The sequence below is a fragment of the Leucoraja erinacea genome, chromosome 14, assembly GCF_028641065.1.
Source record: "Leucoraja erinacea ecotype New England chromosome 14, Leri_hhj_1, whole genome shotgun sequence".
Taxonomy (NCBI): domain Eukaryota; kingdom Metazoa; phylum Chordata; class Chondrichthyes; order Rajiformes; family Rajidae; genus Leucoraja; species Leucoraja erinaceus.
In genome coordinates this window covers 20325297-20350287 of record NC_073390.1, presented here as the reverse complement: position 1 = coordinate 20350287, position 24991 = coordinate 20325297, and the positions used below count along the sequence as shown (strand labels likewise).

General features: G+C 40.6%; 2 protein-coding genes across 5 annotated transcripts in view; one reads left to right on the top strand and one right to left on the bottom strand.

Annotated features, from left to right (window-relative positions):
* The window catches only part of LOC129703355 (glutamate-rich protein 6-like), a 41590-nt gene extending 39962 nt beyond the window's left edge, over positions 1-1628 (top strand). For 3 of the 4 annotated variants that reach the window (XM_055645727.1, XM_055645728.1, XM_055645729.1), the window contains one exon: positions 856-1626. In XM_055645727.1, coding sequence (XP_055501702.1) covers positions 856-1101 — 246 coding nt within the window. In that variant the 3' untranslated portion in view covers positions 1102-1626. Of the gene's footprint in view, positions 1-855 lie in introns of all 4 variants that reach the window. The other variant, XM_055645731.1, reaches the window with a different exon arrangement.
* Positions 1629-6677: 5049 nt separating this feature from the next.
* Positions 6678-23105, bottom strand: LOC129703354 (thioredoxin reductase-like selenoprotein T). The gene is made up of 6 exons (XM_055645726.1): positions 22882-23105; positions 13362-13472; positions 12615-12741; positions 10958-11045; positions 9521-9675; positions 6678-7974 (listed from the first exon to the last, which is right to left on the bottom strand). Exons 1-5 carry the CDS (start codon positions 23016-23018, stop codon positions 9551-9553), a joined length of 588 nt encoding a protein of 195 aa, XP_055501701.1. The 5' UTR covers positions 23019-23105; the 3' UTR covers positions 6678-7974; positions 9521-9550.
* Positions 23106-24991: the final 1886 nt, after the last annotated feature.

Below are 24991 nucleotides of genomic sequence, written 5' to 3'. Positions count from 1 at the left end.
TGTATGACTCTATGAATTCTGCTTTTAATGGTTGCATAATTTGCAGGGAACACAACACTGGTATCCACTGCATAATCTGATCTTGAGGAATGGAAAATCACGTTGACAGGAATAAATCCCCAAGCCACACTTGTTGTAAACAACACTCTCCCCTGGGAGAACTCGATCAGTTCCCTGTGTGATTTTATTTTGAACTGTAAAGATTGAAAGAATATTTTCTGCAATCTAATCCCCATTAAGGAGAGAGTGGGCCTTTTCCAAACAAAGATGAACAGGTTTATTTATAGGTTAATTGGCTTTGGTAAAATTGTCCCCAGTGCGTAGAATAGTGCTAATGTACGGGTGATCGCTGGTCGGCATGGACTCAGTGGGCCGAAGGGCCTGTTTCCATGCTGTACCTCTAGAGTTAAAATCTAAAATCGCAGACAAGATAGACACAAAGTGCTGGAGTAACTCAGCATGTCATGCTGCCTGGCCCGTTGAGTTACTCCAGCACTTTGTCTATCTTTTATATAAATCAGCATCTGCAGTTCTTTGTTTCAACATACTGGAAAACAAAATATTTAATTGCTGATACATATGACAAATAAAACTCTTGGTACATCACTATTTAATAGCTGGTCCTTAATACCTTCAACAAGGAGAGTAGAAAGCTTGGGTTCAGTTTAAATAGCCAAAATTCAGGGGGAAGGTTCGACAGGACTTTTTCCTACATTGTTATAATCTGAAATGCACTATTTTATAGGCCTTTGGAAATGGGCTGTAAATTACCATTGAAAATAGCTTGTAAACCAGCATCTGCAGTTATTAGTCTCTACATCTTTCCTTTCCATAATTTTTATTTATTTTCTTCAGTTTAAAACACCAACCATGCAAAACATTACAAACTCTTGGATAACAGAAGATGACGTTCTCCTTCATACCAGCTGGATAAAGGTTCAAACAATCATCAACAAGCTGTGTATTGCTCTCAACTTTCCAAGTAATGACCCAGAGAAAATTCGACTTCCGCTTTACCTGGTGACCCAGCAACAGAAACTCTCCCAGCTCTACGCAAATGTTAAGATGGAAGAAAGCATACAATTGGAAAACATTGCCTGAATGATGGACGGTGAAAGGAGGTTGCAATCAGCTGAGTAGTTTGCATGTATGTGTGTGTGTGTGTGTGTGTGTGTTTTGGGTTGGGGTGGGGTCTAAATTACATAAGCTCTTAAATTTCATTTGAACCAGAGTAGTCCCAAAATGTATGTTCACAATGATCAAAAAACGAATTAGAATAGATCTTTACCAATGTGAGGTATAAGTTTAACAGAGGTTTATAGTTTACTAGATTCTAGTCTTTATTACCAAGAAATGACAATTTATTATTTAATCTCTTTGGATCTGTATTCATCTATTTTAAATGCTTGTACGTCTTCAACATTATACAATAAAGTCAAACATCTTTCTGAAGCTGATTGTGACATTGATCTGTTTGTGGAATTCCATTTTCTGTGCGTTAGTATTAACAGGGAAGATGTTGTGAGAATGCAGAGAATGTGCCAGGAAAAAAATGCCGGTGGTTATTTATTAGTTTAGAGATACACTTTGGAAACAGGCCGTTCCAGTCCACCGAGTGTATGCCAACCATTGATCACCCATTGTTGGGGACATGCAGAACATCCTATATCTTCGGAGGAAGTAGAGGCGTTGGTGTGCTTTCAGGACCATTGCTTCGATGTGGCTGGTCCAGGACAAATTGCTTGTGATATTTATTCCGAAGAATTTGAAGCTTCCCACCACCTCTACATCAACACAATCAATGTATGTGTGCATTCACATTTCTCTCTATCGAAACCTGCAGCAGAACTCGTTCAGGTCGTTGGTCAGCTGACTATTGTCCAAGGAGCGGGAGGTTTTCCTCTTGCAGCTGGTTAATTCTTGCAAGTCCTACCATACTGAAGAAGTATCATTAGCTGAGAACCTGCTCCGAGATGGACATGAAAGCCTGACCCACCAGTTACTCCAGCACTTTCTGTTTTGCTCACGAAGTAGACTTTGCTTGTTATTTTAACCCCTCATTATAAATAAATCTTTCATTTCAAATATTTATGCGTAACCACATTCTCGGTAAATAAGTCTAAAAAATTAGCCTGACCATAATAGTGTGGCTGTGTTATTTATTGCTGTTCAGCTGAGATGAACAAAGCCGATCTTTGAAATGAAAGGCCTTGTTGATCTCCAGCCATTGGAACAGTTCTGGGGTAAGCCACATATCCATTGAACCATTTCCCAACAAGAAACGATTTAAAGAATCACCAACAATCACCCCATACACTTCTTATCGAGTCCACATCACAAGATTAGAAATTGTTCAGCCAGAGCTGAACACACTTCTCAGCATCTGTATACAATGGCATCTTGCGCTTCTCGTGCAAAGTGGTGGAAAGATAGTGATGGCAAAAGGGCCGTGACGTGAACGCTCTTTCCTTGACCCCCACCTCATACACTAACACTATCCTACACACTCGGAACAATTCACAAATGCTAATTAACCTCCAAACCTGCACGTCTTTGGAGAGGAGAGAAAACCGGAGCCCCTGTAGAAAACCCACGCGGTCGCATTGAACGTATAAACTCAGTTCGAACAGTACCCATGGTGTGGATCGAACCCAGGTCTCTGGCACTACCCAGGTCTAAGGCAGAAACTCTACTGCTGCACCACCATGCCACCCAGTTAAAGACATAATTGTCCATTCCCTTCACAGTTAAAGTAGATTTAGAGGAGACATTATCAGTTTATTCTGTTTTTTTTACCACAACATGTTTAAATGTTGGCAGAAATCATGAGTCTTTTACATTCCGTACCTGCGATGTAAACTCTACAACTTTCCAAAACAAATGTCAGTGAGTTCATTAACTTTCTTCCTTTATAAATATTACCAATTTAGGATGAAATAGATAGTTATGAAATGCGATTCAACAGATTTGTCGGACCCACTGACAAATATTTTTCATTAACATAGCCATGAATATTTGTGCAAAACTTGTTCATTTCTTAAAGTCTCCAGTGAACCAGCCTGCGGTATAAATTGCTGTCAGGTTATTTGACATTCTAGGAGTCTAATCCAAGCAAATGAAACCACAATATCTAAAATAGCTTCATTTTCTCTGACGAGCAGCAACACAGGGCTTGTGTCTTTATTAAATTATATTAAATGCTTGAGATGGATAAACCAAAGCAGGCCCAGGAGTAGGACCAAAGTAACAGAATTAATTGGATAGCGCTAAAAATCTGTTGCGACTGCGTATGTTTGTGCCTTTACATTCTTATAAGAGTTCTCAGTGTCTTAGGTTTGTTTAACTCTGTCTGATTTGGATAGGCTAGGAAAGCCCCAGGGCTGGTTGAGGGAGAGGGAGAGAGGGGGAGAGGGAGGGTGCCTTTTTAATTCAACCCAAACAACCATTTGCAGGCAGTGCTTTTTTACTTCAAACTAACTATATTTTCACTTTCAAACTAAATTAAGGGTACTCACAGTGCTGTAGACATTTGTTCAGTCATTCAGAGCTCAGAGTGACAGAGACTAATTGACAGAGCTCCAGCTTGCAGAGACTAATTGAGGCACACCACTTCCTGATTTTATAGTCCCTTCCCCTGCCTCCAGCTGGGAGGCAGCAGAGAGAATGGGGAATTTTGTAAAAACATTAATATCTCTGTCATATTTAATCGACGGGAAAAATCCTCGGCACACATACGACGGAGGGGGGCTCTGAGCGCGGTGGCCAAAAATGACGGCCGTAGGTGGCGGCGTTCTCTCGGAAATCGCAGCACAGATCGCCAAAACCGGTCAAGAACAGAGTTTTAGTAATATAGATATATAGACAGTGTGGAAACAGACCCTTCAGCCCGAGTACATGCTTGGTCATACCAATGTAAAGGCAGTCACATCGGGAGCACTGAATGCTGTAGTCATAGAGTCATACAGCATTGAAACAGGCCCTTCAGTGTAACTTGCCCACACCGACCATGTCCCATCTACACTAGTCCCACCTGCCTGCCTTTGGCCCATATTACTCTAAACCAACCCTACCCATGTACCTAAATGTCTCTTAAATGTTGCAATGCTACCTGCCTCATCTACCTCCTCCAGTAGCCCAATCTATACACCCACCCCCTTTTGTATAAAAAAGATACCTCTCAGGTTTCTGGTAAATCTATCCCCCCCCTCTCACCTTAAACCTATGTCATCTGGTTCTCAATTCCCCAACTCTGGGCAAAAGACTCTGCGTTTACCCTATCTATTCCTCATGATTTTGCACACTACTATAAGATCACCCCTCACCTCCTGTGTTGCAAGGAATAAAGTCCTAGCCTCCTCAACTTCTCCCTATAGCTCAGGTCTTTGATACCTGGCAAAATACTTGTTAATATTCTCTGCACCTTTCCCAGCTTGACAGCATCTTTCCTATAACACGGTGACCAAAACAGATAATGTAGATAGTCACAGTCCTTTTCTCAAGATAGAGGTGTATATAACTAGACGGCATAGGTTTGTGAAAGTGAAAAGATTTAGAGGACCTGAGTGGTAACTCTATCCACAGAGGATGGTGCATATATAAAATAAGTTGCCAGAGGAAGTGGTAGAGGCAAGTTAAATTGCAATGTTTAAAGGCCATTTGGACATGGGTAGGAACATTTAATAGGATATGGGCCAAATGCCAGTAAACGTGACTATCTTAGATAAGCATCTTGGTCAGCATGGGAGCGCTGATGGACGTGTTTCTGCACTGCATCATTCTGACTCTTTATTTAAAAATACAGTAAGATTGAATAGTGTTTGTTCATTCCAGTAAACACCGATTGCACCGTGGTAAATTCTACAGGAATTACAGAATGACCTAAGCAGAGGACTATTTAGCCTTAAGGTGGCCAGTATTTGCTAGTGTTATACAACTTATAATGACATTTAAAATTGGCTTTGGCCGAGTGGTTTTTGTTTAGTTGTCATGCTAGCTTGCATGGTTTTTAAAAAATTACTCCCCAGCTAACAATGGACCGTTAAGGGCTGCACCTTTCCCGGGGTCACCTGTTTCCCACCCAGATTTGTTCTGGCCCTCTCACCTCCTGTTTATTTCCCACACCTCTACTTTCAGTTTGAAGAAGGGTTCCGACCCAAAACGTCAGCTATTTTTTTTGTCCAAAGATGTTTCCCTGACCCCGCTGAGCTACTCCAGCAATTTGTGTCTGTCTTTGGTATAAACCAGCATCTGGAGTTCCTTCCTACACAAAAATAAAGTAATGCTGCCTGCATATGCAATGGAAATAAACCAAATGGACCGGAAAGAGCTGGATTTGCCTTGTCACCTGCATGTCTTATTTGACTGGATGGGAAAGGCTAAATGTGCTGACTCATTGCCACTAGTAATCAGGCAATGATAAACAGCTAGGCTTCAAGTGTCAAAACTGTTGAAAACCTTCCTCCCAATATGTATCAACACCCTTTAAATAATGGTATAAAAATACAATAGTGAAAATACAATAAAAAAAATCTTAAACCACTAGTTGTTTAGTTTAGCTCAGAGATAAAGTGTGGACACGGGCCCTTTGGCCCACACAGTCCATACCGACCAGCAATCACCCCGTAAACTTGCACTATCCTACACTGAGTTTCACTGTTTTGCAAATAAAAATACAAAACTTGCAATGCAGTGAGAAAATGGAACACCTCCCAAATCGAGTGGTTGCTGCAAACAGATATATTTGGAAAGATTTAGGCAAGGTGGTTGATGGTGGAAAAAGAGCTAATTTAAGATTGCAAAAACTTCCTCTGCCAGCATTTACAACTGTTTAACGTGTGGGAGTGGAAATTTAGTTTGTTAGCTACAGCGTGGAAACAGGCGTTCAAAACACATACATGTTTGTAGTTTAATTGGGTTTGGTAAAAAATAAAAATAAAAAAATTATAAATTGTCCCTAGTGTCTCTTTATTTTATTGTCTCTTTATTTTACATTTTTTGTTATAGAAAAAAAGCCTTTGCCTAAAAGCAGTTTATTGAAAGATTTGTGAAAATGGACTCAAGACTGACATTTGACAACATTCTGCAAAAGATGATGATTCAAATAATTACGATGTTTAAGAAAGAACTGCTGGAAAAATCGAAGGTAGACAAAAAAGTTGGAGAAACTCAGTGGGACAGCATCTATGGAGCGAAGGAAAAGTTGACATTTCGGGTCGATACCCTTCTTCATGCTCTAGAAGGTTCTCAACCCGAAACGTCAACTATTCCTTCGCTCCATAGATGCTGCCTGTCCCGCTGAGTTTCTCCAGCTTTTTTGTCTACAAACAATTAAGATGGTCTGGGCGTAGTCACAAAGGACGAAGAAAAAAAGTTAAATTGCACAGATGGTAACATAGGACTGTGCAAAATACTGAATTAACATTTAAAATTAAGTCAAATATGTCGTCATGGAGTGGAGGTGACTCAGAAATGATCTGGGTGGATGTCTCAGCGGATAGACGATGTATAAATAAGGAGGGTGTATTTTATGATGTGTCATTGTGCACCTTCCTTTTCTCAAATCCCACCCACTTCTGTTGCCCCCTCTCAAACAACAGCCTAAATGCGGTGAAAGATTCATCAGAAATGTTGCTCAGCTTGAGTGTGCGTACGTGACAACCAATAATTCACTGCTTCGATTCATTAAATATCTTTTTAATATAACAGGTTGATATAGTTTTTTGCTGGCAGACAGTTATCAAGGGTATTAGAAATATTTAACTGAGCTGAATGCATCTCAAACTTTAGCACAGTGCATCCGTCAAGATATTTAAGAAATGCTCAATTTCCATTAAAACCTATAACACGAATCAGGTCAGTAAAGAGAGAAATCTGAAGTGTTAGCAAAAAAAAAAAAATACAATTTCTTATGGTATACAAGTAATCAGAAAATAATAATCCCAAAATGTGGCAGTAGCATTGAGCAGGAAATTGACCAAAAGTATTTATTTCAAATTAAATCTCATATTTATTTCAAATTAAATCTCAAGAACCAGGTAAGAATTCACCCATCACCTTTACAAATGAATTTGATGTCCAGTTTGTAACTAATACAAGCTTAAGGATTTATTTTGCATTCCAATTAAGTCTGAGTGTGCAGTGACCCCCCCCCCCTCATTGTGTCAAACTTTAACTTCAGCATTCACTGGATTAAAACTTTATTTTCATTCTAACATATTAGCATTTAAATTATCCAGGTTCCAGGTTTACTCCTCCCCTGTCTCACGGAGGATAACTGAAGACATTTTAACTAACTTTTGGGTAAACCTTCCTATCCAGCTGTTATACACCTTGAACCAATGATGGTGCACTCTCCAAGTCAATCTTTAAAAAACCCGACCTGGATGGTTATTTGCTCAAATTGTGATAAACAGTTTAGACTATTTGAAAGTGCTAGATTAGGGAGAGAAAAAAAAAGTTTTACTTGTTGGCAATTATTTCAGTGTATGGTTCCAACTTAATGACATTAGTACAAAGTACTAATGGCAAGCATTAACCTTCTACATAGTGCTCAAATAGGCTTTCATGAGGGTTACAGATTGAAAATATACCCGCAATTAAATTAATAAATTTCTAAAGTACAATATCAAACATAAAATTTACAGTATACCACTCATTTAAAAACACAAAATAACAACTGTTATTTGCCACTTGTATCATCATTTCATTAAATGCCTCCACAAAGTCATATTAAATTACATATAAAAAAGAAACTATGTTCATATTACAATCTGATATATGTGCAGTACACTACAAGGTGAACATGATCAGTGTATCTGAGCACTGAAGACATTTCCATTTTAAGAGGAGGCTTTCAAAGGTTCAGTATGCCTGATGTAGGCAACATCCAGTCTGCACAAACAGTCGGTGCTGCTTTAAGTGCAGTCCTTCATAGTCATCAGTCTTACCAGTCTTAGAAAATGCCCTCTCAAATACCTGCAACATATAAAATTGGAACATATAAAACAAAGACATCTCCAGATGATACATTTGGTGTGCAAGTTTATACAACTAATTGCAATAACAGAAAATAGGACAAAATACTTTTGATATATCGCTGTGCATATAGGACAAAAAAGTCTCCATCCTGTTAAATAATTTCATTGTAAGGAACATTGTTCATTCACATCACATGAAATTCAAATACGGTAAACACGTGGCGTAGAGATAGAGCTGCTGCCTTACAGCGCCAGAGATCTGGGTTTGATCCTGACAACAGGTGCTGTCTGTGCGGAGTTTGTACGTTCTCCCCGTGACCGCCTGGGTTTTCCCGGTTTCCACACACACTCCAAAGATGTACAGGTTTGTAGGTTAATTGGCTTTGGCAATAATTGTAAATTGTCCCTAGTGTGTAGGATAGTGTGAATGTATGTGGGAAAATTGCTGGATGGTGTGGACTCGGTGGGACAAAGGGACTGTTTCCATGCTATATCTCTAAACTAAACATGTACTTTTTGAGTTAGAGGTTGTGCGGTGAATGCAAGATATGCTCTTCATTTAGTCCGATTCGCTGTTCTGTGATTTACGGATCACTCAAAAATCTTTGACTGTCATTATAAATGTGTATGCTAATCCAGAAGCTAAATACTACAAATGCTGAGCACTCAAAATGAAACAGAAAATACTGGTTAAATAGTTTCAATGGAGTGACAGTCAATGGCATTTCCAAGCTGAATCAAGTGTTAAAATGCAGAGGTGTGGGACGGAGGATGGTGGAAAGAGGGAAAAAGTAAGGTTGTGAAAGAATGAAATGCAGGAGATTATATGTTAAAAGGACCGATAGAGGGCGAGAGAAGTTGGTAAAGGGATTGGTAAAGAAGAAAATGCAAAAGCAGACCTAAAATGTTAACTCTCGTTTCTTTCTCCACCAAATAAGTGCTGTCTTTGGCCATTTCTATTCTATTTATACACCAAATCTCTCTTTCTCTCTCCCCCCCACCCTGCACAAAATTAAGTAATGTTCTTTATAATGGGGAAAATTGAAACACTAAGTGCAGCAAATCCAAAATTGAAACAGTTGCTGGAAATACACAGCAGGTCAGGCAGCAACTGTGGGAAGAAAAACAGAACTATTTCATGTTAAAGACCCCCTAGTTAGAGCCAAGGTCCAACCTGCTGAGTATCTCCAGTACTTTAGTTTTTTTTAAAATATAGACCATGTTCCTAGATCAAGGACCATAACAAAGATAAGTAAACAACTTTTCTGAGCTATACGTGGGGGGATCACATAAAAGTGCTTGAGAGACTCAGTGGTTCAGGCAGCATCTGTGGAGGGAATGGACAGGCAACGTTTAGGGTTGGGACCCTTCTTTAGACTGATTATAGTGGGGGGAGAATGCATCTTACTGAATAAAATTGACATTGAACCAAAAAAGAAAAGAAAATACTCCCAAGATATGACTGATAAATGGGCTGCCGTGGGTACATTTTAAATATAATGCACAAGGATAAGGAAGATATTATTTCTGAAAAAATTACTTACAGAAAAGTCTTGCCAATGCTTGAGATTTAGCTAAGATCGATGAAGTGGGATTGAATCCATGTGGACATTGAGTTTCATTTCATTGTCGAGAATCTGCACAAGTTGTTGCATGGATGGAAGATGGCCAGATTCTAGCTTGGACCACACTGGAACATCTGAAAATTATTTTAAAACATTATAATCATCAACACTTGGGTGATAATTAGAGCAGTTATTTCCAATCCATGAGAAGCAGGACATTTGACTCCAATAAAGAAAACTTTTTTAAAGACACAATAAACCAATACCTAAAATAGATTTAGTGGAGCTTATGCCTCTGAATTAGAGGCCTAGCTTATCTCTGGTAAGCATTAGAAGTTGAACGGCTGCTAAAAACTCTGATCCTCTAATGACCTGGCTACTACGTGTTCAAATAATTTGGCATCTATTTATACAACAAAGCAAGTTTCCACAAATTTTAACATGATTGAACACTCAATCATACAACTTTTAACATGGTCGAACACTCAAACATCCCAAAGATACATTGTAAGATACCTGCATTGTTAAATACCAGACAGCCAGTAAACCTGTTTGGGTGATCTGCTATGGCTGTCACCTTGTGCAAAGGCGTTTATTCTAACATTCTGTAGGTACCAAGTTTACTTATGCAATTACACAAATGGTCATTTTCAATTTTCCATGAATTCCAAGTTTTTAAACCGAGGAATGAAATAGTGAAGGTCAGATACTGCAATGGAGTGGGTGAGTTGCATAAAGCTGATTGACATCTCCAAGCAGATGAATCGAGATTATTATTCTCAAATACGAAACAAGATTCTTTCACTGATCGACCAATGCAACTAAGGCAATCAGATCTTCATAATGCAGAATTTACAGAGACAGCAGTTTGAAATTCCACTTGTAATTGTGTTAATGTATAATTACAGATCAAACACAGATAAGATTCCCGTCAATTTTCCCGTAAAATCCTACAAGTGCCTACTTCCATCTTCCTAAAAATTCAGATAAAATGAGGAATAAAAAAAGGAACTGATGAAAACATGCAGCAGATAACTACCATTAATCCTTTGGCATGCTTTTGATTCTATAACTTTCTGCAGTTGTTACATTCTTGTGATTAAAATAAATGGAAAACCAACTAATTAGAATAAAAAAGCCCTTTACAACAGGACAAAATTGTGATTAAAAATGACATCAGTTTTGTTCCATCCCCCCCCCCCCCCCCCCCCCCCCCACTCAATCCAAGACATTGAATTGGAATCAAATTGATCTGATTTATCAGCCGTTACCACGTCTTTTAATTTTGCAAATATTGAAATTATAGGCAAGTTTGTCTTTCACCAGGTCTTGTTCAAATGCAGTCTATCTTTAGCAACCATTTCTTTAAATTTGCTGGACTTTAAAGGAGAGCAAAGATACAACTTTATGACTTACCATTTAATGTAACCTCAAATGCACCAGTAGACATACACTGATTTTCAATCATGTTACTCAGGAAGAACACCATCATGCATGCATAAATCTAGGTAAGAAAATAAAAATGCAGTCAGTTTTAATGCAAATGCCTAATGAATAAAATTCCCCAATAATGTTCTCCGTAACATCTTTCATCATAAATAGATTAAGCTAATCCAAAGTCAGGTTTAAAAAACAACAGTGCAGAGTGACAATAAGCAAATTACAATTGCAGATGGACAGATAAACGAATGTCTTGCACGTTTGCAACATTTCCCCTAATTAGTACTTATTTTGTATGGTCATGTTTTAAGGAAGGATTGTTGTGTGGTACTTGTGCATCAGCATAATTGGCAACATGATTGTAATGCTGTCCAAATAAAATGCTGTCTGGGATTTATCAATGAAGCAAATTTACAATTTATGAAGATTATAGATTTCCAGTTGCACCCACAATTAAAAGCAAAATGGAATATCCAGTGAGCCAGTTGGTGAAATCAGTGTACAGCTCACCCTCATAATAAAATTAATCCCAGGAATGATTCTGTTAACATATGATGAGCTTTTGACGTCACTGGGCCTGTACTCACTGCAGTTTAGAAGGACAAGGGGAAACCACATTGAAACTTACCGAATAGTGAAAGGCCTGGATAGAGTTGATGTTTCAACTAGTGGGAGAATCTAGGACCAGAGGGCATAGCCTCAGAATAAAAGGATTCATCTTCAGAAAGGAGACGAGGAGGAAATTCTTTAGTCAGATGGTAGTGAATCTGTGGAATTCATTGCCACAGATGGCTGTTTAGACCGTCCTCGGATAATTTTAAGGTGGAGCTTGATAGCTTCCTGAATAGTAAGGGTGTCAGGGATCATGGGGAGAAGCCAGGATAATACGGTTGAGAGGGAAAAATAGCTCAGCCATGAATGAATGGTAAAGTAGACGCGATGGGTCAAATGGTCTACTTGCGCTCCTATAACTTATGAACATGAAAAATTACATTTGTGTCGTGACATCTCGTGGAAAACAGTCATTCATACTATACTACAAAAAAAATTTGCTGAGACATAGCAAGTTGGGCAACGCTGTATCTCTCAACTAAACTATATTTTCAGCATGAGGATACTGCGCAAAAAAAATTGCCAAATTGTTTTTGGTACGAACTACACGAGTTAAAACAGCTTTGCTGTTAAAATTGGAGAATGCATTGTTGTGTGGAATTTCTTACTGCAGTTGTATAGAATCTTGATGAGATTGCTCCTGGAATATTATATAGAGTTGTTTCATTAATTAATAGAGGATGCATCTGTCATAGAAGAAGTGCCGTGAGAAATCACAACTAGTTCAGAACCTGGTTCAGGTTTACCACATGGTGAAAGAATAAATAGAATGGGCTGCATTCTCTGGAGGGTTTTGCTTTCACACTCCAGGCGTTAGGTTTGTAAGTTATTTGATTTTGTTAAAAATTGTCTCTGGTGAGTAGGATAGTTCTAGTGTATGGGGTGATCACTGGTCAATGTGGACTCGGTGGACCAAAGGGCCTGCTTCTCTGCGCTGTATCTCTAAAGTCTTACAGAAAGTTACTTTGCGAATACTAAAAATGACATGCTTTATAGTGCATTTTTCATGGGATATAGTTACCTTGTTCTGCTGACTCCAATGCCAGATGCTAGGTGCTTCCATGCCCAAACTAGGAAAGGGGTCTTTGCCAACTATAATTAGTCCTATTAAGACCAGCTTGAAGACTGATAGAAAGGATGCTAGGTGTCTGTATAAAACATAAAAGTTAAACACTGTAGCATAATAATACTCCTTACATTAACACTAAACCAATCGATTGGAACAGAGAAAGCTTAAGCTGTCAATGATTGCCAGAAAAGCCACCAGTTCCCAGATGTCTATTAAATAGTTGTCCTTTCTTAAATCGCAGAGCAGAAATCAGAGATGTTACTCTCACCTTGGAGTCATAAATGTGAATCTAACCTCTACTTCAGAGCTCAAGCACATCAAACAAGCCAACACAGAAATGCAGTGATGAGGTGCTGCATTTTAAGTAAACAAATCTCCAGTTTTCCTACAGCCCCATTCAAAGACGCACATGGCATTTTTCAGTATCCCAACCAATGCTCTCCCCCTCTTTTAAAGGACTTACCATACACTGTGCTTTAGCCGTGTGTGTGTGTGTGTGTGTGTGTGTGTGTGTGTGTGTGTGTGTGTGTGTGTGTGTGTGTGTGTGTGTGTGTGTGTGTGTGTGTGTATGTGTGCGCGCCACTCTGACAGTCGCCGTTCCAGTTGCCAGATGTTCTAGTCGCCAGCAGTCCGCTGAAAAATCGCCTAAGTGGGACAAGCTCATTAAGAATTACTTTCAGCATGCATGAAACAACGTACCTGTAGATAGGTTGTGGAAGGTAATTTTCTCCTTCAATACGGATGTCGGGATACCGCTGGCTTATAACCCGCGTGTACTCCTCAAACACCCTTCTGTATCCTCAGGAGATACTAAATGAGAAAGAACAAAATGCAATTAGCTGAAGGGACTGAATCTTCTGCTTCATCGTAAATTTTTAAGGCATTGCAGCATAACTAAATATTTTGGAGTGCAGATTCTTACCAAACAGTAATTCAGAAGGATATTAAACGGGTAAAATCAAAACAGTGAGAAAGGATAATGGCTCATCAAGTAAAGATGCAGATCATAGGTCTCCTAAACAATGGTATCTTAGAGGATGACTTATTAAAATGTGTTCTGAATTTACTTATGCCAGTATTTTGAAGCGCCTACTCGGAAATAGGCTTGAAACAGCGTTAGTTAATAAAGAAGGGTCCCAACCTGAAACGTCACCTATTAATAGAAACATAGAAACATAGAAATTAGGTGCAGGAGTAGGCCATTCGGCCCTTCGAGCCTGCACCGCCATTCAATATGATCATGGCTGATCATCCAACTCAGTATCCCGTACCTGCCTTCTCTCCATACCCCCTGATCCCCTTAGCCACAAGGGCCACATCTAACTCCCTCTTAAATATAGCCAATGAACTGGCCTCAACTACCCTCTGTGGCAGAGAGTTCCAGAGATTCACCACTCTCTGCGTGAAAAAAACAGAGAAAACAGGGATGCTGCCTGGCCCGCTGAGTTACTCCAGCACTTCTTCTCTTATTGTAAGCCAGCATCTGCAGTCCCTTAGTTCTACTAGTTAATGATCTTGCTGTATGGCGTGCTTTAGGTATAAGTGACCATAACATGAAGGATTCTGCCATTAAGATGAAAGTGAAATAGGTACGTAATGCTGAGGATCTACAAGGCACTGGTCAGGCTGCATTTGGAGTATTGTGAGCAATTTTGGGCACTATATCTGAGGAAGGATGTGCTGGGAGGTTTGAAACATACTTCATTGAAACATACCGAATAGTGAAAGGCTTGGATAGAGTGGATGTTTCCACTAGTGGGAGGGTCTAGAACTAGAGGCCATAGCCTCCGAATTAAAGGACGTTCCTTTAGGAAGGAGAGGAGGAATTTCTTTAGTCAAAGTGGTGAATTTATGGAATTCTTTGCCACAGAAGGCTCTAGAGGCTGTCAATTGATATTTTTAAGGCGGAGATAGATAGATACTTGATTAGTACGGGTGTCAGGGATTATGGGGAGATGGCAGAAGAATGGTGCGAGGAGGAAGAGACAGATCAACCATGATTGATTGGCGGAGTAGACGATGGGCCGAATTACCTAATTCATTATCACTTATGACCATATGAGTTTAATTCACAAAATCCTAAATTTAATGTAGGTAATTATAAAGGCATTTGGAACAATTTGTCTATGATATATTGAGCGTTTCACTGTAAGGGAGGATGATGGATAGGGTGTGGTGAACATTTAAAGAATTAATACAATACATCATTTATACCTTGGATTTATGATGAGAAAAAAAGGAGTTTTAAAAAGGGATTTGAAGGGAAAGTTAAAAAAAAGGTTATTGCTGGATATATAGTTATATAACTGCCAGAGGTGGTATTGGAATCAGACACAATCACAACATTAATTTTTTGTCCTGAAATTAACACAATCACTACAGACCCTGCAGTAATCATTATAATGAAAATGTTTAGATTTCAGCTTGTAAATATTTACCAAACTAAAACATGATTCATTTTTTGGAACATGACCATTTCACACCATGTTACATAAAGTATGGAAAGATTTTGTGAAACCCCTCGTTATGTTTGCACCCAGTGGGCTGATCAAAAGAAAAGAAAATCATAAAATTTAATTGGAACAACCTGCCTACCATTGAACAGTAGGAATTGGAAGAAGTTCGAAGCTTAGGTTACTATTTAAACAAAAATCCAGATCATTAACCATGGTTTGTTAGTCAGATGTAGGGTGTATTTTGTTTTAATTGCAAGTGAAAGAAGGAATGTTTCTATAAATGCTAAAAATAGAGATTACAAATTTCAGCTGCTTTCTTAGGAGTTAGGAATAGAAGAGCTTCAAAAGCAAAATTGGAAGATCATGGCTTATCAAATTAATCTCTGCTCAGCATTTCCATTAACATAGAATGATCTTTCATCTACTTGCTTATTAGATATCTAACTAGCTTCATCTTAAAAATACTCAAAAGACTGTGTACACCAACCTTTGAGGAAGAAAATCCTAATGACAGTCCTCAACAAGGTTTGCCTTATCTGCCTTAAATGGGAAACCTCTGTTTTATAATAGCAACCCCTCGTTTAGCATTCTCCCACAAGACACAAGTGCTTTGCACATAGACCCTGTCTAGACCGTCCCATGATCTTGCGTGTTTCAAACAAGTCCCTTTTCACTCAGGACTCCAGTAGTTATACACCCAAGCAAAAATAAATGAAATTCTGTAAACTTACTTGCATACTACACTTTTGAAAATATGCACTAAATCCTTAGGCAATTTCTCGCCATTCAGAGAATATACCCCATTAGTTTTTCTTGCAAAACAGACAAACTCAACCTTTCCTACATCTACATTATTTGAAAAAACTTTGCAGTCATTGAACTCATGTCCCTTTGCAACCTCATGTTCTCTTCAGTTTTCCACTTTATCATCAGCAGATGACAAAAATCCGACCGGCTACAATGTACAAGCCTTATTAAATTTTCCTGATGATGTAGATTGATAATCTATTCAATTAAACATTTGGCAAATAGCTTGCTTCCTTATTTTATGGAAATAAAAATCAGTAGGTTAACTATGTCCCAATATTGCTGAATTATTAATCGTAAAATAGTTCAGTGAACTTGTCTCCTCAAACTCAATGCAATTAATTATCCATCGCTCATAATTGGAACAAAAAGTATTATAATGACTCAATGTATCACAAAAAAAACATGTTTTAATCATTATGTCTATATGCAAGCAAACATGGACATTATGCAATTCAGCAAAATAACGCTGCAAGTAAAAACAGGAAATTCTAGCTATTTTGCGGAAGTTCCTTTCCTGGAAACTGTACCCTTTAAATCGACTGTCTCATCCCACCTCTTTCTGTATCATCTGCCATCCCATTTCCAATACCCCTTCTCCACTCTAGTCCTCCTCCATGCCTTACTACCCTACGACTGCATGTTTTAAATTCTCTTCAGCTTTTAGCTCATCGCACAACAGTTGAAACAACAATCACAAATAAAAATTTCTTCTTTCATCTTTCTTATCAACTCAGGATAGAAACGGCATGAATAGAAAGATTTGTCCAAGAAACAAACCACTACTCAGTCACACCTCATGTGCAAAAATGATACAAAGGACAGGATCATGAAAAGACTTCAGAGATAATCATCACCAATCACTGTATCAAAAGGTTCCTGATGATCACATCAGGTCTACCCAATTTAGTCACAGAAATAGGACATGTAGAGTGTAGAAGCAAATGCGAAAAAAAAATTGTGAGTTAGTTTAACCATTGGAACTGCTGAGAGGTACTTTACTCAAAGAAAACTACCTACTTTTGCAATGACATATATTAGAAAAGTGTCATAGAATCATAAAGTGACAGAGTGGAAACTGGCCCTTCGGCCAAACTCGCCCACATCGGCCAACAATGTCCTAGCTACACTAGTCCCACTTGCCTGCGCTTGGTCCATGTTCCTCCAAACCTGTCCGTTCCATGTACCTGTCTAACTGTTTCTTGAACAATGGGACAGTCCCAGCCTCAACTACCTCCTCTGGCAGCTTGTTACATACATCCACCACTCTTTGAGTGAAAAAGTTACCTCTCGGATTCCTATTAAATCTTTTCCACGTCACCTTGAACCTACATCCTCTAGTCCTTGATACCCCGACTCTGGACAAAAGACTGTGCATCTACCCGATCTATTCCTCATGATTTTGTACACCTCTATAAGATTTCCTCTCATCCTCCTGCGCTCCATGGAATAGACCCAGACTACTCAACCTCTCCCTATAACTCACACCATCAACTCCTGGCAACATCCTCGTAAATCTTTTCTGAACCCTTTCAAACGCGACAATATCTTTCCTATAACATGGTGCCCAGAACTGAACACAATATTCTACATGCGGTCTCATCAACATCTTATACAACTGCAACATGACCTCCCAACTTCTATACCCAATACTCTGACTGATGAAGGCCAAAGTGACAAAATACTTTTTGACCACCTTATCTATCTGCAACCAGATCTTGAAGGAACCATGCACCTGTACTCCTAGATCCCTCTGCTCCACAACACTACCCAGAGGCCTATGCTGTGCTGTGCTAATTCAGCGGGCCATGCAGCATCTCTGGAGAACAAGGATAGGCAATTTTTCAGGTTGGGAACCTTCTTCAGAACTGACCCAAAACATCACTTATCCATGTTCTCCAGAGAATCTGTCTGATCTAAATTACTCTGGCACTTTATTTTATGTTTGTACACTAGCATCTGCAATTCCTTGTATATTTATATAAAAACACATTCTCTACAATTTATTAACCAGTTTCCATTCAGAGCGTCATCCAACAAGTCAATAATCGTTTCCTTATTTAAAATGTAGTAAAATATGACTCAATTCTTTCAAGCAATAATTTACTCAAGGTAATTTTTAAAGAGCCTACAGCCCTGGACGCTCAAAGGTTGGTTAGAAAAATAAGAAACTGCAGATAATAAAATCTGAAGGTTAAAAAAAAAACTGAGGAACTAAGAGAGTCAAGCAGCATCTGTGGAGACAAAGAGATGATCGACATTTCGGAACGAAACGCTGCATTTGTTTTTGTTTAAAACTCAATGGTAGGCGATTTCGGTCCAAGTGGCATTAATCACCAATTTTAATCACCATATAATAGAACTTTATTTATCCCAGGAGGGAAATTGATCTGCCAACAGTCATACAAAAACTCAAATTACATGAAACATGACATTAAAGTGACAGGATTGGGGATGTGCAAAGATTGGGGAGGGTGGGGAGTCAGTCTCAGTCTACCCCATGATAGAAGGGGGAGGAGTTGTACAGTTTGATAGCCACAGGGAAGAAGGATCTCCTGTGGCATTCTGTCCTGCATCTTGGTGGAATCAGTCTGTTGCTTAAGGTATTCGTCAGGTTGACCAGTGTGTCACGGAGGGGTTGAGCTATATTGTCCAGGATGTTCCACAGTTTGAAGAGCATCCTCCCCTCCAAGACCACCTCCCATGAATTCAACTCCGCCCCCAGGACAGAGCCAGCCTTCCTGACGAGTTTGTTCATTCTATTGGCGTCCGCAGCCTTCGCCCTAGCACACGGCAGCGAAGAAGATGGCACTGGCTACCACTGATTGGTAGTACATCTCCAGCATCTTACTGCAGACATTGAAGGAGCAGAGCCTTCTCAAAAAGTACAGCCGGCTCTGTCCCTTCTTGTACAGGGCCTCAGCGTTCCTGGACCAGTCCAGTTATTTGTACTCCCTGGTAAACCGCACATCCACACCATTGATGGATATAGGGGACAGGGGTGTTCCTTTCCTCCTAAAGTCCACCATTAACTCCTTAGTCTTGTCAGCATTGAGCGGCAGGTGGTTCGGCCCACACCACTCAACAAAGTTGTCTACACCTCTGTATTCAGCTCCCCTCCCCCCACTGATGCAGTCCACAATTGCAGTCATCTAAAAACTTCTACAGGTGGCAGGAGTCCGAGGTGTAGTGAACAGGAAGGGAGAGAGGACCGTCCCCTGTAGGGCGTTGCTCACAACCATGTCCAAGACACAGCCTGACATATTGTGGTTGTCCAGTCAGGTAGTTGGTAATACAGGACACCAATGGAGCATCCAACTGCATCTTCATCTATTTGCTCTCTAGCATTGCAGGCCGATGGTGTTAAAACCACTAGAGAAGCCAAAAAACATAACTCACAATGCTTCTCAGCTTATCCAGGTGAGCCTAGGAACGATAAAGCAGGTAGATGATGGTGTCCTCAATCCCCATCTTTGTTTGGTAAGCGAGCTGCAGGGGGTCCAAATAGGGTTTAAATCAGGAGTCGCAGGTAAGTGGGCACCAGCCTCTCTAGGGATATCATGATGTGTGAAGTCAGCGTCACCAGTCTGCCGTCATTGGAGGAATTGGGACACATCCTCTTTGGTGCAGGAACCAGACAGGATGTCTTCCACATCACAGAAACCCTCTCCAGGCTCAAGCTGAAGATATGCTGGAGTACTCTGCACAACTGGCTGGCACACTCCTTGAATACCCTAGGGCTGACACCATTGGGACCCATGGCTTTGTCTGGGCGGGGTCTGCTCAGCCCCTTCCTCACCTGCACGGCCTTGGTCAGACGCGACAAAGAAAGGGCAGAGGAAGTGGACCAGGGGGATTGAGGGGGAGAGTCTGTCGGGGAATATGCTTCAGGTGGAATGCAACCACCCCACGCATTGGAAAGTACTGGGTTGCAACAAACTGCAATGGTATTACCACATCAAAACATATCACAGTTAGCTCTCACATTTGCAGTCAAACCTGGAGATTGTGCAATGAACTGTTCACCATCTAAGTTTCACCAAAAACCTTCATCACCTGGCACTGTATCATCATCCTTGTATTAAGGAGTTGCCAATGATTACTACCTCTGGTGTCTTTCAAAAAGCTATCTCTTCCCTTATTTCTCATTCCCTGCTCAGATTATCCTACAAATACACTGTCAATACCTAGCTCCCCTTCTCAAAACCTATGCATGCCCATCTTTCTTATAAATGATGACTTCAATACTATCCAAACACAGCATCAGTTTCAATGTGTTCAATGACAACATCCAATAATTAGTCCCATTACCATTTACCTCAACCCTTCCACCATCTCCTGCACCTCAGACAATGATTTCAATCCTCTCCTTGGAAGAATATCCAATGCTGAACCAGATTTAATCAACCATGGGGCAACCACTGTGTCTTATTTGCCTTAAAGTTGAGTATTTGATTACATATCCACACCAAGGTTTCCAATTCCATTTCACTCAAAACTGTCCCTCCTTCCCATACTATGAAATATTAAGTGTGTATCAAGCCAGAAAGATCTTTATTAGTCCGACATTAATGACACAGTTATAAGTACAAACAAAATAAGGAAGAATGGTAGTTGGGACAGCTTCATGTGCGCTGAAATTACAAGAATCCCAACACCTCCCCAGCATTATCTAGCAAATGTTCAGTCATGCCAGAACAATATTAAAAAGCTGATAGCAAACCTGCTGTTTCAAATTATTAGGGATTGCTGTGATTTTGTTTTACTGAAGCATGGCTCATCCTTGACGAATCTGACCATGCTACGCCGAGCGAGGATTTCTCAATTTTTTGTATGGACAATATGGAATGCTCAAACAAGCTGAAAGGTGGTGTCTACATTTTGGCCAACACCTCGTGTGACAGTCTTAGCTCAATTCTACTCCCCGACTGAGAATACTTGTTCATAAAATGCCGTCCTTATACTTACCAAGATAATTCACTTCTACCATCTTGTTGGTCAACATATCATTGTAAGCCAACACACTACATTCAGCCCTGATTCACCGAGACAATAAGACTACATCTCAGCCTAAGACCATAATACTGAATAAGCTAATCTCCAAAATTTTGCACAGGCTTCTGGACTTCCTTACCATCATATTTCAGTATGTTAGAACTAATCATAACATTTCCTCGGCCCCGACTCTCACTGGCATTCAGCAGGGTTGTGTGCTCTATCCTTTGCAAAACTCCCTGTACACCTCAGGCAGTGTGGCCAAATATAACACCAACTCTACCTCTAAGTTTGCCCTGTTGTTGACAAGATCACCAAAAACAAACTACAGGAAAGAGATCAAGAACCTTGTATCCTGGTGTCAGGACACAACTTGGCCCTTAAGGTCAGCAAGACAAGAGTTGGATGTTGATCATTGGAATGGAGGGTGGGAACACAACTCTGTTCTCAGCCATGAGCCACTGTGGAATGAAAACCTTATTCTACACACTGTAGAATAAACCCAACTGCCTTCTACAGCTAGACACAACAATCACAATGCACTGTAAATAGAGAAAATAAATAGTTAAGGAGGTGGTTGATGGGAAGGCTAGGCTCAACTACTTGGTTCTAGAAAGATAAAATGCTGCTAGTGTACCTGCACATTCTACAGATGTCCATTCTAGAAAAATACAGCGAAAACACACCTATTCAGTCAAGGTAATCAGGATGAAAACTAAAATGATCAGTGAGACATCTAGACAGATACGGTTCAGGCCCACCAACATCCATTGTAGACACAACAGGACTGTTATGTCATCGACAGCAAAATTTAAACTGCTGCAGCAACTCAGCAGATACAGCAGCATCTGTGGTTAATTCATCCTTCTGCGTTCAGAGACACTGTCACCACACTCACTATCTGTAGTTCTAGTCTGAACACATAAAGGCAATATTCAAGTTATAAAAGTAGCCCAAATAGACCTAACCTCTAGACTGGGGAATAAAATGAATCAACAAGGAATAAATTGAACTAATTTTATGTGGATACATTAAATTATACAATGATAAAACAAAATGAAAATTTAGGCCTGCTACAGGAAGTATGATACAGTAAAATAGAACTGTTCAATAATTAGTTAAAGTGAAACCTTTAGATTTAAAGCAATTGAATTGTGCAATTCAAAAACAAGGAACATACAGTAGGCAAGAAATGTAATCTCCCGAAACATATGAATTAAAAGGACCTTTAAAAATACAAATACTGGATTAATTCAGAGGGCCAGGCAGCATGATATGAAAAGTTGACATTTCAGGGAAGGATCCTTCATCAGATTTAGAAAAAGAGGAAGCTACTTAGTTTAAAATATAATCAGAATATATATAAATACACATAATCTTATCCTTGAAAACCCCAAAGGTTTAGAGGCAACATGGAAACAGACCCTTCAGCCCACCGAGTCCACGCCAGCCATTAGTTCTGTTACCCCACTTTCTTATCCACTCCAAATTGGAAGTTAATTAATTTATCACAAACTGAGTGATAATGAAAAATGTTTTTTCATTAAATTATTAAGTGCCCTAGAACTGAAAAATTATAATAATTAAAATCAATGGCATTCAATGTCAACATGTTAACTGATTTTTTAATACGAGCTAGAACCCTGAACATCAGACAGCGCTGCTCCATTATACGTGGATGCCAATAAAACCTGAGCGTTCAGAGATTAATCATCGCATTACTTTGTAATTTTTGCAATACTAGCCTTATTCCACAATATTTAGTCAGCAAGTTGTAAGGTTAAAATTTAAGACACTGAAAAGCGTATCAGTGCGAAATGCTAAGCGTGATTTGGAGCCGAGGATGCATGTTTTGGCTCATGTTGTGTAAGATGCCTGCTCTGGGGGATTGGTGCCAGGCGGCCTAGCGTCCCTGGCCGAGCCGCGCCACTTGTCAGCCTCGCCCGTCCCTTTGGCCTCACCAGATCTGGAAGCGCAGCACCGGCCCGGTAACGTACTGCATCTTCAGCCGCTTGTCGGCCAGCCCCTGGCCGGCCGTGCCCAAACAGGTCAGAGCGACGAGCAGGAAGGACAGCGCGACGACGCCGCCCGACATCATTCTCTTGCCGGCAGCTCCACTCCCGTAACCGCGGAGACCGTACCTGCGGGTGGCCACTGCGCCTGCGCCGCCTCTGCACCACGTGAGCCGGTGCGGCGCCTACTGCGCACGCGCTGCCCCTCTGCACCACGTGACCGAGAGGTTCCACACCCAACACGCCTGCGCTGCCCCTCCGCACCACGTGACCACGAACGCACGGCTCAGCACCAACTGCGCCTGCGCTGCTCCCCACGACCACGTGACCTCCGCCCCTAGCGACGCCAACCGAGACCACAGCAACAGGTAGGCGTCACAAACCCAATGCTGGCATTCAAGCCAAATATGTAATTTTATCTGTTTTTTGTTCAAACTGCACGAATTGACTAATGCAATGTTAATTGTGTCTGTAGAATAAAAGATCTCTTGTTAAGGACAAAAAGTTGCTGCCTGGATTAGAGAATGCGAGTCATGGAGGCTTTGGAGAGAGTACAGAAGAGACGCTGTGTGGTTTAGAGAGTGTGAGCTTGGGCGGCTTTGGGGAGAGAACAGGAAATGTGCTGCCTGGATTAGAGATTGTGAGCTATAAGGGAGTATGTGATGAGTACGTGCTGAGGGAAGCTTGGTGCAGCAAACGCCAAGGCTCTGTGGGGGAGGCCCACAGTCTAGTGACCGTCTGCTGCTGAACATTGACTGAGAGGCAGAGTCCTTTGGGGACACCCCTCAAATAAGGGAAGGGATATCAGCCTGGGGGTGGGCACATGAGTGGCAGGGGTGTTTTCTTGAAAGATAGGTCCGAACACTACGGAGTATGACATTATTGAATTATAGACAAGTGACAAAAAGAAACGGTTGCCTATTGACCAAACAAAATACAAATATGATTGCAATATGGATAAGCAATGGGCAGATCTTCTGATACTCTGACATTGCTGTCTGCCTGGGTTGGACTATACTGTTTCTCGCACCAATCCTGCGCACAGACTTGCAGCTAGAAAGCTTGCTACCAACATATCAGAGCAATGTGGGTGCTGCAGGGCTGCCAACATTGGGTGAGAGTTGGGAGTGAGAAATTGCGAGAGACCAAGCCCGAGGGAGCATAGCGACGGGGGTGGGGGGTGGGAGGAGGGTGTCCCCTCCCATTGGTATGGAACATTTGCATTTTTCAGCTTGAAATTGTGCAATAAGGTGCATACTGTAGCAAGTCTTTTAACACACTTGAATGCAATACATATGTTTTAAATTGGATTGGAGCGTTTTTGAAAGGGGGGAGGCTGTGCGATCACTGATTACTGGCCTTGGGGGTACCCGATGAAGGAGTGGAGCAACTGAGAGGGGAGAGGGGAGAGGGTGTGGATGAAGGGTGTCCCCCCTCCCACGGTAAGAACCTTTTGAAATTTGATGTATTAAAATCATATTTTAGTGCACTGTAGAAGTATGATTTCAATGTTTTTTGTATGAAGTATTTTTAAGAGGTAACTTTTTAAGGGGTAACGTTATCCACATAAAGGGTGATGGGTGTATGGACCAAGCTGCCAGAGGAGGTAGTTGAGGCAGGGACCATCCCAACATTTAAGAAAAAGTTCGACTGATACATGGATAGGACAGGTTTGGAGGTATGGACCAAAAGCAGGTAGCGTAGCTGGGACATGTTGGCGGGTGTGGGCAAGTTGTGCCGAAGGGCCTGTTTTCACACTGTATCACTCTATGACCACATTATACCTCCACCATGCATGAATGCTTCAAAATCGTGATCGAGTTTTATTGCCATATACTCAAGCATAGAAACATAGAAAATAGGTGCAGGAATAGGCTATCGGCCCTTCGGGACAACATCCATTCAATATGATCATGGCTATTCATCTAAAATCAGTATCTCTTTCCTGTTTTTTCCCCATATCATAGAAACATAGAACATGGCAAATAGGTGCAGGAGTTGGCCATTCGGCCCTTCGAGCCTGCACCGCCATTCGATATGATCATGGCTGATCATCCAA